The sequence below is a fragment of the Rhinoraja longicauda genome, chromosome 13, assembly GCF_053455715.1.
Source record: "Rhinoraja longicauda isolate Sanriku21f chromosome 13, sRhiLon1.1, whole genome shotgun sequence".
In the NCBI taxonomy this organism is placed as follows: Eukaryota; Metazoa; Chordata; class Chondrichthyes; order Rajiformes; family Arhynchobatidae; genus Rhinoraja; species Rhinoraja longicauda.
In genome coordinates this window covers 21,530,875-21,544,427 of record NC_135965.1, presented here as the reverse complement: position 1 = coordinate 21,544,427, position 13,553 = coordinate 21,530,875, and the positions used below count along the sequence as shown (strand labels likewise).

At 45.5% G+C, this 13,553-nt stretch overlaps 1 protein-coding gene across 2 annotated transcripts in view; it reads right to left on the bottom strand.

Moving 5' to 3' along the window:
* The window catches only part of LOC144599530 (NAD kinase-like), a 36,349-nt gene that overhangs the window by 4,333 nt on the left and 18,463 nt on the right, over positions 1-13,553 (bottom strand). For both annotated transcript variants that reach the window (XM_078410532.1, XM_078410533.1), the window contains exons 8-10: positions 10,434-10,591; positions 6,736-6,835; positions 2,717-2,874 (exon numbers count right to left, since the gene is read on the bottom strand). In XM_078410532.1, coding sequence (XP_078266658.1) covers positions 2,717-2,874; positions 6,736-6,835; positions 10,434-10,591 — 416 coding nt within the window. The remainder of the gene's footprint in view (positions 1-2,716; positions 2,875-6,735; positions 6,836-10,433; positions 10,592-13,553) is intronic.

The following is a 13,553-nucleotide window of genomic DNA, read 5'->3' as shown; positions in this document are numbered from 1 at the left end:
AAAAGCAAAAACAGGTGTTTAGAAATTTTTGCAAAGTAATTAAAAAGAAATAACTAAAATATCACATTTACATAAGTATTCAGACCCTTTACTCAGTACTTTGTTGAGGCACCTTTGGCAGCAATTACAGCCTCAAGTCTTCTTGGGTATGAAGCTACAAGCTTAGCACACCTGTATTTGGGTAATTTCTCCCATTCTTCTCTGCAGATTCTCTCAAGCTGTGTCAGTTGGATGGGGAGCGTTGATGTACTGCTATTTTCAGGTCCCTCTGGAGATGTTCGATCGGGTTCAAGTCCGGGCTCTGGCTGGGCCACTCAAGGACATTCACAGACTTGTCACAAAGCCACTCCTGCATTGTCTTGGCTGTGCGCTTAGGGTCGTTGTCCTGTTGGAAGGTGAACCTCCGCCCCAGTCTGAGGTCCAGAATGCTCTGGAGCAGGTTTTCATCGATCTCTCTGTACTTTTCTCTTTTCATCTTTCCCTCGATCCTGACTAGTCTCCCAGTTCCTGCCACTGAAAAACATCCCCACAGCATTATGCTGCTACCACCATGCTTCACCGTTTGCACGGTATTGGCCAGGTGATGAGCGGTGCCGTTTGGCATTCAGGCCAAAGAGTTCAATCTTGGTTTCATCAGACCAGAGAATCTTGTTTCTCATGGTCTGAGAGTCCTTTAGGTGCCTTTTGGCAAACTCCAAGAAGGCTGTCATGTGCCTTTTATTGAGGGGTGGCTTCCGTCTGGCCACTCTACCATAAAGACCTGATTGGTAGAGTGCTGCAGATACAGTTGTCCTTCTGGAAGGTTCTCCTATCTTCACAGAGGAACTCTGGAGCTCTGTCAGAGTGACCAACAGCTTCTTGGTCACCTCCCTGACCAAGGCCCTTCACCCCCGGCTGCTCAGTTTGGCCGGACGGCCAGCTCTATGAAGAGTCCTGGTGGTTCCAAAGTTCTTCCATTTAAGAATGACTGAGGCCATTCTGCTCTTCGGGACCTGCAATGCTGCAGAAATTGTTTTATACCCTTCCCCAGATCTGTGTCTCAACACAATCCTGTCTCGGAGGTCTATGGACAATTCCTTCGTCTTCATGGCTTGGTTTTTGCTCTGACATGCACTGTTAACTGTGGGACCTTATATAGACAGGTGTGTGCCTTTCCAAATCATGTCCAATCAATTTAATTTACCACTGGTGGACTGCAATCAAGTTGTAGAAGCATCTCAAGTATAATCAATGGAAACAGGATGAACCCAAGTTTAATTTTGAGTGTCACAGCAAAGGGTCTGAATACTTATGTAAATGTGATATTTCAGTTATTTCTTTTTAATTACTTTGCAAACATTTCTAAACACCTGTTTTTGCTTCTTCATTCTGGGGTATTGTGTGTCAATTGAAGATTAACAAAATTAATTTAATCCATTTAAAAATAAGGCTGTAACGTAACAAAATGTGGAAAAAGTGATGGGGTCTGAATACTTTCTGAATGTACTGTATACTTCACGCTGCCCCTGGAATGTAGCCAACATAATCACAGACTTGTGTAGGAAGGAACTGCAGACGCTGGTTTAAACCGAAGATAGACAAAAAAATGCTGGAGTAACTCAGTGGGACAGAAGAGAAAAATGGGCGACGTTTCGGGTCGAGACTTCTTCAGACAGAGTCGGGGGAAAGGGAAACGAGATATATAGACAGTGATGTAGAGAGATATAGAACAATTGAATTAAAGATATACAAAAAAGTAACAATGATAAAGGAAACAGGCCATTCATTGTTAGCTGTTTGCTAGGTGAGAACGAGAAGCTGGTGCGACTTGGGTGGGGGAGGGATGGAGAGAGAAGGAATGCAGGGGTTACTTGAAGTTAGAGAAATCAATATTCATACCACTGTTCCTCTAATGTGCGTTTAGCCACACTCTGTCAATGGAGGAGGCGTAGGTCAGAAAGGTCAGTGTGGGAATGGGAAAGGAAATTAAAGTGTTAGGCAACCAGGAGATCAGGTATGTCCAGGCAGACTGAGCGAAGGTGTTCAGCGAAACGATCGCTCAGTCTACTTTGGACAACGTTTTTGCACATTTTTCATTCATTTGCTCTAATATCTCTCTACATCACCGTCTATATCTCTTATTTCCCTTTCCCATAACTCAAAACGTCACCCATTCTCTCCAATGATGCTGCCTGTCCCGCTGAGTTACTTCAGCATTTTGTGTCTATAATCAAAGACTTGACCCACCCTGGTCATTCCTCCTTCTCCCTGCCCGTCTGGCAGAAAATACAGAAACTTGAAAGAATGCACCACCAGACTCAAGAACAGCTTCTTCCCCTGTTATCAGGGTTCTGAACGCTCCTTCCATAAGCTAGGGTACTGTCCAATTCACATCTATCCCATTGTTCTCCCTGCCTGCTATCATGATTTTACATCATTCCACAAATCTCTCCTCATGATTCTATATCATATGCAAGCCTCCGTTCATGATTTTGTAGTTTTACGCATGATTTTATCTTCTACAAACCCCTCACAATTTTATATTGTTCCACAAATCCCCCCTCAGGATTTTATATCTACAAGTCACCCATCATGATTTCATACAGCTCTACAAGTCACCCCATGATTTTATATCGTTCTACAAATCTCTCCTCAATCTTGTACACTCTCCTCATAACAAGACCCCCAGTCTCAGAGGGTACTGCAATCCCCATAAACCGATCGGAAACCTGCTCACCTTCAGTTCCATCCCAGCAGGCACCACGATGGGTCGGAAGGAGAGGGAGTGGGGGCAGATCGGGGTGATCATGATGGCCGGGACATTGGGGTGCATCATAGAGGCACCTGCCGCTGCAGCGTACGCTGTGCTCCCAGTCGGGGTGGACACAATCACACCTGAAAAACAACAAGCAAACATTCCCCTTTCACTTAGGCTATAACACACTGGTGATTCCCAGGAAAGATCTTGGAACCTGGAACACAAGGAACTGCGGACGTTGGAATCGTGAACAAAATACAAAGCGCTGGAGGAACTCAGCGAGTCTGGCAGCATCTGCAGAGGGAATGGACAGTTGAGGTTACGAATCGGGACATGGGTAAAAAAGGCTTGAGAACCACACGCAGGCATGTGGGATTAGCCCAGATGAACAATTTGGGCTGAAGGCTGTTTCCGTGCTGTATGACTCTAAAGGATCAGTGTGGGATGGGGAATTAGTCTGTGGGGGGAATGGACAAACATAGGATCCTTCTTCAGATTGATGGAGTGGGGAAGGGGAAAGCTGGAAAAGAGAGGTGGGAGCAGGACGAAACCTGGCAAGTGATAGGTGGATACGGTGAGGGGGTGATTGCAAGATGGGTGGAGTAAGTGACAAAGGCTAGATGTTATAAGGAGACAGAATGTGTTATATAACCATATAACCATATAACAACTACAGCACGGAAACAGGCCCGTTCGGCCCTTCCAGTCCACGCCGACCACTCTCCCTAACCTAGTCTCATCTACCTGCACTCAGACCATAACCCTCTAATCCCCTCTTATCCATATACCTATCCAATTTACTCTTAAATAATAAAATCGAGCCAGCCTCCACCACTTCCACCGGAAGCCCATTCCATACAGCCACCACCCTCTGAGTAAAGAAGTTACCCCTCATGTTACCCCTAAACTTTTGTCCCTCAATTCTGAAGCTATGTCCCCTTGTTGGAATCTTCCCCACTCTCAAAGGGAAAAGCCTACCCACGTCAAATCTGTCCGTCCCTCTCAAAATTTAAAAAACCTCTATCAAGTCCCCCCTCAACCTTCTATGCTCCAAAGAATAAAGACCCAACCTGTTCAACCTCTCTCTGTAGCTTAAGTGCTGAAACCCAGGCAACATTCTAGTAAATCTCCTCTGTACCCTCTCCATTTTGTCGACATCTTTCCTATAATTTGGCGACCAGAACTGCACACCATACTCCAGATTCGGCCTCACCAATGCCCTGTACAATTTTAACATTACATCCCAACTTCTATACTCGATGCTCTGATTTATAAAGGCAAGCATACCAAATGCCTTCTTCACCACCCTATCCACATGAGATTCCACCTTCAGGGAACAATGCACAGTTATTCCCAGATCCCTCTGTTCCACTGCATTCCTCAATTCCCTACCATTTACCCTGTACGTCCTATTTTGATTTGTCCTACCAAAATGCAGCACCTCACACTTATCAGCATTAAACTCCATCTGCCATCTTTCAGCCCACCCTTCCAAAAGGCCCAAGTCTCTCTGTAGACTTTGAAACTACTTCATTACTAACTACACCACCTATCTTAGTATCATCTGCATATTTACTAATCCAATTTGCCACACCATCATCCAGATCATTAATGTAAATGACAAACAGTGGACCCAACACAGATCCCTGGGGCACTCCACTAGACACTGGCCTCCAACCTAACATACGATTGTCAACCATTACCCTCTGGTATCTCCCATTCAGCCATTGTTGAATCCATCTTGCAACCTCACTATTAATACCCAACGATTTAACCTTCTTAATCAACCTTCCATGTGGAACCTTGTCAAATGCCTTACTGAAGTCCATATAGACAACATCCACAGCCTTGCCCTTATCAATTTCCCTGGTAACCTCTTCAAAAAATTCAAGAAGATTAGTCAAACATGACCTTCCAGGCACAAATCCATGTTGACTGTTTCTAATCAGGCCTTGTTTGTCCAAATAATTATATATATTGTCCCTAAGTATCTTTTCCATTAATTTTCCCACCACAGACGTCAAACTAATAGGTCTATAATTGCTAGTGTTATAAGGAGACAGAATGGTGTCAGGCAAGGAGTAGTGAATTGTAAAGCTGGACGATGGGGATACGAGTGCAAGGAAGTGGGGGGAGGGGAAGGAGGGGGGGGATAAACGGGAACTGAGGGTCACGGGAATGGGAGATGAGTATACGAAGGAGGGGAAAGGAGCAGGGTGACTGAGGGTTGGGGGAAAAGATACCCCGCCAGAGCCCGGGTGGGGACACAGAAAAGAAAGCAGAGTGGAATAAATGGAGAGATGGGTCTCGGGGATGGGAGATGGAGCCCCTCTGGTACGCACACTTTTCCTCTCCTCAGTGCAACCTTGGGCCCATACTTTTCTCCTCCCTCTTTCTCATAAACAGAGAATGGGGGGGGGGGGCACATTCAGATACAATATCTGTTTGCTGATTTTCTGTAGCACAAATCCGCATCATCTGTGCTTGGGTCGAGAAACAAGAGTCGAGATCACGTTAGGCACAGAGTGCTGGAGTAATTCAACGGTCAGGCAGCATCTCTGGTGAACATGGATAGATTACATTTTGGGTCGGGGCGCGTTCTTCAGACGGTGAAATAATGTGTATATTTCCTTCTTCCCCTCCGCCGCCACCACCCCCCTCCCCGAATAATTTCTGCAAATTTTGTTTCATTTCGCAAATCTTTGCAGAAGTTGCAAACAGTTTAGTTCAACACAAGCCAATGGCCAGTGACGTGAAGCCTCATTAATCATGTGTTAATCTGCAATCTGCAGCTATAGATGTGGAAACCAAATCAGTTCACCCAAGGGGGTTTCATACATCACTAGCATCAGGCCAACGGATGCCCCGACAAAATTACTTTTAACACATTTATAACTGGCACAAGAATGAATGATCTATTATTATAGAGTCATACTGCATGGAAACAGGCCCTTCGGCCCAACTCAACCATGCTGACCAAGAAGCTGCATCTATGCTGGTCCCATTTGGTCCATCTCCTGAACCTTTCCTATCCATGTGCCTGTCCAAGTGTCTTTATAGCAAAGATACTAGAGGAACAAGATAGACCACTCGACCCTAAAAACCGTAGTACGTTATGGCGCCATTTTAGTAGGCAGAAACTTGCAGAAACATTTAAAAAGTAACAAAAATCTGTGAATTGATAGATGAGATATATTCTGCATTTTAATGGTATCATCACACATACTGTTCCCCCAAGACACTGATTATACTGCGAGAGGCATTGCGAACGGCGGGTTTTACCCACTAAAATGGCGGACGTAACGCTCCTTTAGAAACATAGAAAATAGGTGCAGGAGGAGGCCATTCGGCCCTTCGAGCCTGCACCGCCATTTAATATGATCATGGCTGATCATCCAGCTCAGTAACCTGTATCTGCCTTCTCTCCATACCCCTTGATTCCTTTAGCCACAAGGGCCACATCTAACTCCCTCTTAAATATAGCCAATGAACTGGCCTCAACTACCTTCTGTGGCAGGGAATTCCACAGACTCACCACTCTCTGTGTGAAGAAATGTTTTCTCATCTCGGTCCTTAAAGACTTCCCCCTTATCCTTAAGTTGTGACCCCTGGTTCTGGACTTCCCCAACATCGGGAACAATCTTCCCGCATCTAGCCTCTCCAACCCCTTAAGAATTTTATATGTTTCAATAAGATCCCCCCTCAGTCTTCTAAATTCCAGCGATCCATCAGTATAGGCGATTTCAACGGAGTGGTCCATCTTGTTCCTCTAGTATCTTTGCTTTTATAGACCCTGCCTCAACTACCTCCTCTGGCAGCTCGTTCCATATATCCACCACCTTCTGAGTGAAGAGGTTGCCCCTCAAGTCTGTTTTAAATCTTACACCTCCCACCTTAAACCTATGTCCTCTGGTCCTGGATTCCTCTACCCTGGATAAAAGACTCTGTGCGTTCACCCTGCCTGTCCCCCTTTGCGATTGTATTATTATTAATCTTACCATCACCCTGGACAGATGTGATGAGTCGCCCATCCAAGTACAGATCCACATTGGAGAGGTATGAAGAAGGACCTCGATCCACAACCAGTTCATTCAGCACCTGGAACAAAGCCCGATCAGACCAGTTAGTGACCGTTGGAATGGCACATGTTGTTCTCAGCTCAATGGCAAATGGATGGCGGCACAGCATATCATGTACTTCACAGCATGTAACAAGCATTAGTTGTTTTTATCCCCCTTGTATCAATAACGCCCATTCGCTTCAGGTGGCCAAATGAAAATCAGTAGTGAGAAAGCAAATGCAATGCTAGCATTTAATTTGAGAGGATTACAATATAAAAACAGGGATGTAATGCTGAGGCTTTCTGGCATCGGTCAGACTGCATTTGGAGTATTGTGAGCAGTTTTGGGTTCCATATTTGAGGAAAGATGTGCTGCCGTTGGAGACAGTCCAGAGGACGTTTACAAGAATTATCCCAGGAATGATTAGGTTAACATATAATGAGCATTTGACAACACTGGGCCTGTACTCGCTAGTGTTCAGAAAGATGAGGGGGGACCTCATTGAAAGTTATGAATAGTGAAAGGCCTGGATAGAGTGGATGTGGAGAGGATGTTTCTACTAGTGGGAGAATCTAGGACTAGGGGACTTAGCCTCAGAATAAAAGGATGTAATTTTAGAAAGGAGATAAGGAGGATTTCTTTTTAGTCAAATAGTGGTGAATCTGTGGAATTCATTGTGGAAGCCAAGTCAATGGATATTTTTACGGCAGAGATTGCCAGATTCTTGATTAGTAAGGGTGTTGGGGGTTATGGGGAGAAGGCAGGAGCATGGGAGTGAAAGGGAAAAATAGATCATCCAAATGACCTAATTCTGCTCCCATAACTTATGCCACGAGCACCAGTTGTTTTTATCCCCTTGTGTCTATAGTGCCCATTCACTTCAGGTGGCCAAATAAAAATTTGAATATTGCTTTGGTTCTTTCCTTCAGTGAGAATATTACAAGAGAAACTGTCCAAATCTGTATGAACACAGAAGACAAGGACATGCAGCAGCAGTCAAGTGATTCAAACTCATTGGCATTTTGTATGGGATGAAAGCAAGGTAAGACACAGTGGTGCAGCTGGTAAAGCTTCTACCTCAGCCCCAGCAGCCTGAGTTCAATTCTAACTTTTGGTGCCGTCGGTTCTCCTTGTGACTGTGTGGCCTCCACACCACTACTGCCCTCCACCCCCCATTCCAAGTACTCTGGTTTCCTCCCACATCCCAAGTATGCATGGGTCAATCAAATCAGCCACTGTATTTTGCCCGTAGTCTGTCAGTGAGGGGTAGGAACTGGGGCGAGTTAACAGAGAACAGTACAGCATAGGAACAGGCCCTTCAGCCCACAATGTCTGTGCCAGACATGATGCCAAGACCAACTATAATCTCAATGATTCAATGGCAGCTTATTGTTACATGTACCCAAGTACATTCTATTTTTGTGTGCAGTTCAGTGACAACCTTGCTATACATTAGACACAATCATACCAAGTATAAGAGTGTAAGATAGTAGACCACACTGAGTCTGTACACAAGAGTCACCATATTTTAGGCACCCTCTTGTACCCTTTAGGTCCAAAATTAAAATAAATAAATTAGAGTCTGAACTAGGTCATAAAGGCCCTTTATCTGTCTTTTCACTGTACACGTGACAATAATAAACCCATGTCAGAAAAGTCTCCATACAAATCAAGTCTGAAGAAGGGACCTGACCTGAAAAGTTACCTATCCATGTTCTCCAGAGATGCCTGATCCACTGAGTTCTATAGCACTTTGTGTTCTTTTTTCTACATAAAATTGGTTAGTTATTATACAGACCACAGTTCAACAGGTTAAGCTGAAAGCTTTGCCTGACATCAGTTTTATACAGTTTATGAAAATACGGTGCAAACAGAGACGGTAACTTTATCTTTTTCAGAGGCTGTTTAACTGAAATAAAAACAGGTAAGGCTGGAAACATTCAGCGGGTTACGTAATAGTGACTGAAAGGGTTCCGGCCCAAGACCCTTTGTCAGACTTGTTTAACGGTGACTGGCCAAAGTGAAAGAAACTTTAAAATGTAAGTTTAAATGCTCATCGTTTACGTTTTCAATATGATCACGAATTCACTATATTTAAAAATTACAACTTCACCTTTGCACTCCAAGCCTAAACAGGTACAAAAATAGAAAATGCTGGAAATACTCATCAAATCGGGCAACATCTGTGGAAGGAGACCCAGTTAACACTTCACATCCCGGACCCTTTGCCCTATTTAGTATGCAGTGGCATATTTTAGTATGCAGTGGCATATTTTAGTTTGCAGTGGCATATTCAAGTTTACAGTGGCATATTCTAGTTTACAGTGGCATATTCTAGTTTACAGTGGCATTCTTTAGTTTGCAGTGGCATACTTTAGTTTGCAGTAGCATAGAAGACAGGGCAAGCATGGGGAGAGAAAGAGGGAGGGGGTGAGAAAGGGGGAGGGGGAGAGAAAGGGGGACGGGAGAGAAAGGTGGAGGGGGAGAGAAAGGGGAGGGGGAGAGAAAGGGGGACGGGAGAGAAAGGGGAGGGGGAGAGAGAGTGGGAGGGGGAGAGAGAGTGGGAGGGGGGGAGAGAGGGGGAGGGGAGAGAGGGGAAGGGGAGAGAGGGGGAGGGGAGAGAGGGGGAGGGGAGGGGGAGAGAGAGAGAGGGGAGGGGAGAGAGGGGGAGAGAGGGGGAGAGAGGGGAAGGGGAGAGAGGGGAAGGGGAGAGAGGGGAAGGGGAGAGAGGGGAAGGGGAGAGAGGGGGAGGGGAGAGAGGGGGAGGGGAGAGAGGGGGAGGGTGAGAGAGGGGGAGGGTGAGAGAGGGGGAGGGTGAGAGAGGGGGAGGGTGAGAGAGGGGGAGGGTGAGAGAGGGGGAGGGTGAGAGAGGGGGAGGGTGAGAGAGGGGGAGGGTGAGAGATGGGGAGGGTGAGAGATGGGGAGGGTGAGAGATGGGGAGGGGGAGAGATGGGGAGGGGGAGAGATGGGGAGGGGGAGAGATGGGGAGGGGTAGAGATGGGGAGGGGGAGAGATGGGGAGGGGGAGAGATGGGGAGGGGGAGAGATGGGGAGGGGGAGAGATGGGGAGGGGGAGAGATGGGGAGGGGGAGAGATGGGGAGGGGGAGAGATGGGGAGATGGGGAGGGGGAGAGAGGGGTAGGAGCGAAACTCAGCGGGTCAGACAGCATCTCTGGAGAAAAAAGGATTGGTGACTTTTCAGGTCGGGACTCTTCTTCAGACTGAAAGTAGAGGCTGGGGGGTAGGTGGTGAAGACCATGAGGCGAGAAAGGACCAGGACCAATCTTTTTTCCCGCCTCTAGCTTTTCATCCTCCTCCTCCACCACCACCTTTCAGTCTGAAGAAGGGTCCCGACACAAAACATCACCTATCCCTTTTTCCCCAGAGATGCTGCCTGACCCGCTGAGTTACTCCAGCACTTTGTGTCTGTCTATCTTTGGTATATAAACCAGCATCTGCAGTTCTTTGTTTATACCTTTGGAGCAATTATCTTTGTAGGATATCTGTTCTCACTACAATTTGGTGCAAATTGAAAAGGTTTTAATGCCCAATTACTGACCCTGGCCTCCCTTTTCCTTCCCACATCCTGTTACGGACAGGAGTTTGCAGAGGGACCTCTTGTCATTGTGCACATACATGTATTTGCATGAAGGCCTTTTGTGTCTCGTTGTTAATATGACTCTGTGGGACCAGTCCGTTATCCTCCTCTTGGTAATTCCTCTCTGGCTCTGCTGGTTTTAAATCCTTAACCACCTTCACCTTCAGCCGGCTCCTCAGAATTATCCTGGCATCTCCTGCTCAAAGACAAGGTTCCAAGTTAAGTTCCATTCACTTCAGAGTTCTGCTGTTCATCATTCTACTACCTGCAAAATAGCAAGACAAGCACTAATCAGGTAACAGCAAGCCTGCTTACGGCACCGACCCATCACAATATTCCTCCTCTTCTTAAATCATCCCGGCCAATAGGTCACAGTGCAAGAAGAATTCCCCAAGGCCAAAACTTGCCATTCCAGCGTGCACGCTCCACTTATTTTCAGAGTACCACGAAATGTTTTTGGACACTTTTATCCAATACGCCTCTTGGTCCTCTCTTGGTTGCCACAAGATGAAGTTGCCAAAAGGACACAAAGTGCTGGAGTAACGCAGCGGGTCAGGCAGCATCCCTGGAAAAACATGGCTTTGGGTCGGGACCCTTCTTCTGAGTCTGACAGTGTCCCACCCTGAAATGTCACCTATCCATGTTCTCCAGAGATGCTGTCTGACCTGTTGAGTTACTCCAGCGCTTTGTGTCTTTTTGTTTAAACTAGCATCTGCAGCTCCTTCCTTGTTTCTACTGAAGTTGCCAACTTTCTCTCAAGACCCCAACTTTTATACTCCTCACATTATCAGCATTCGAATTTAGAGATGCAGGCCCTTCGGCCCACTGTGTCCATGCCAACCATTGACTACCCGTTCACACTAGTTCTGTGTTATCCCACTTTCTCATCCACTCCCTACATATCGGAGACAATTTACAGTGGCCGATTAATCTACAAACCCCCTTGTCTTTGTGATATAGGAGAAAACCAGAGCACCCACAGGAAACCCATGTGGTCACAGGGAGAACATGTGAACTGCATACAGATAGCAGCTGAGGTCAGGATAAAACCTGGGTCTTTGGTGCTGAGGCAGCAGCTTTACCATAATCTTGAATAGTATATCACATCAGGCACCAAATAGGACAATAAAGCAAGGGCCCTTCGGCCCACAATGTTTGTGCCGAACATGATGTTGTTAAATAAATCCCCTCAGCTTGCATGTGATCTATATCCCTCCATTCTCCATATCCATCCAAAAGACTCTTAAATGTCACTATCTTACCTGCGTCTGCCACCTCCCCTGGCAGCACATTCCAGGCGCCCACCGCACTCTGTGTAAAAAATACTAGCCCCATACCTCTCCTTTAAACTTTGCCCCTCATACCTTCGAGCTATGTCCTCTAATCTTTGACATTTCACCCTGGGAAAAGGTTCTGACATTCTACCCTTTCTATGCTTCTCATAATTATATATCAGGTCTCCCCTCAACCTCCGACACCCCAGAGAAAACAATCCAAGTTGCTCCAATTAATATTAATGCAGCAAGCAGAACAATTTCAGCAAGATTTTCCAGTTTGCATGACCGATTTGGAAAAAACTGATTTTGAAGTTGGCAATCCTTCGGTCTAGCAAATGTGAACAATTGAAATGAAATCCAGTTCCGAATGAGGAAGCAAGATATCCAGCTTTTATGTTCTCCCTGCAGTAATACTGTCCAGGGTGACTTAGCACTGTCATAAACAACGGTTATAAAATAGTAGGTGTAGGTTATTTAGTTCTTGAACTTGATCCCTATTCAATCAGCTTGTGGGTCAATTAATGGCTCAAATACCAAAACAAAAGGCTTCAAACGTTCTTCTGGCCAGGGCATCAATGAAAAGCCATCGGCCGGGGAAGACTCAGACACTTTCTCCCTCCTTGGTCCAGGTGCAGCGAGTCCAACAATCCCAACATTACAATATACGTTCGAGATCAGATGCCACAAAAAAATTGCAGGTAGTTGAAGATGTAACCCAGTCCACCACACAGATTAGACTCCCCACCATTTACTCCACCTACAATTCACGCTGCCTCGAAAAAGCAGCCAACATAATCAAAGTCTTGTCCCACCCCCACCCCGGCCATTCCTCATTTTCCCTGTTCATGACGGGCAGAAGGTACAGAAGCTTGAAAGAGTGGATCACCAGACTCAGGAAGAGCTTCTTCCCCTGTTATCAGGCTTCTGAACAGTCCTTCTTCAAGTTAAGATGCTATCTGATTCACCTTCTACCCCATTGAGGACATTGGACTTTACCTCGGGAACTGGTGTGCTACAACACTGAGAGTTATATTCTTCACTCTACATCTTGTCCTTTGCTTTATCTGTTGTAGTTTGGTTTCATTGCATTTATGTATGGTATTATCTGATTTAACTGAATAGAATGCAAAACAAAGCTTTTATCTTTTGTAAGTTTACAGGTCATTGGAGAAGAATTAGGCCATGTGACCCATCAAGTCTACTCCACCATTCAATCATCACTGATCTACCTTTTCCTCTTAACCCCATTCTCCTGGCTTCTCCATCGTAACCTTTGCCATACTAATTAAGAGCCTGCCATCTCCGCTTTAAAAATACCCAATGACGGCCTCAACAGCCATCTGTGGCAGTGAATGCAAACGTTCTTCTGGTCAGGGCATCATTGAAAGGCCATCGGCCGGGGAAGACTCAGACACTCTGGTCCTAGTTACCACTAGTGGAAACATTATTTCTGCACCCACTCTATCCAGGCCTTTCACTATTTGGTAACATTAGGTCACCCCTCATACAATTAGGTCACTACTGTACCTCAGTACACACACCAATAATAAAACCCAAACTATCACCTTGGTTCCTGGCTTGAAATAAAAATAGTAAATACTTTGACTTGAAACATTAACTCAATTTTGCTTTATGCCTGACTTGCTGAATTTTTTCAAGATTTCCGTTTTTCAACAAATGTTGTTGAAATCTGCTTTTTCAACAAATTTTAATTCAAATTCCTTGCCCATCTTGGTCAAGTTCAAACTTGCCTGCGTGGGATAGTTCCAGCTGAGGCAAATATCTGTATCACATTATGTACAGAAAGTGCTGGAAATATTTTGCAGGACAGTTCAGGTGAAGGGTCATAACTAGCCATAGACTTGTAAGCTTTAGAGATAC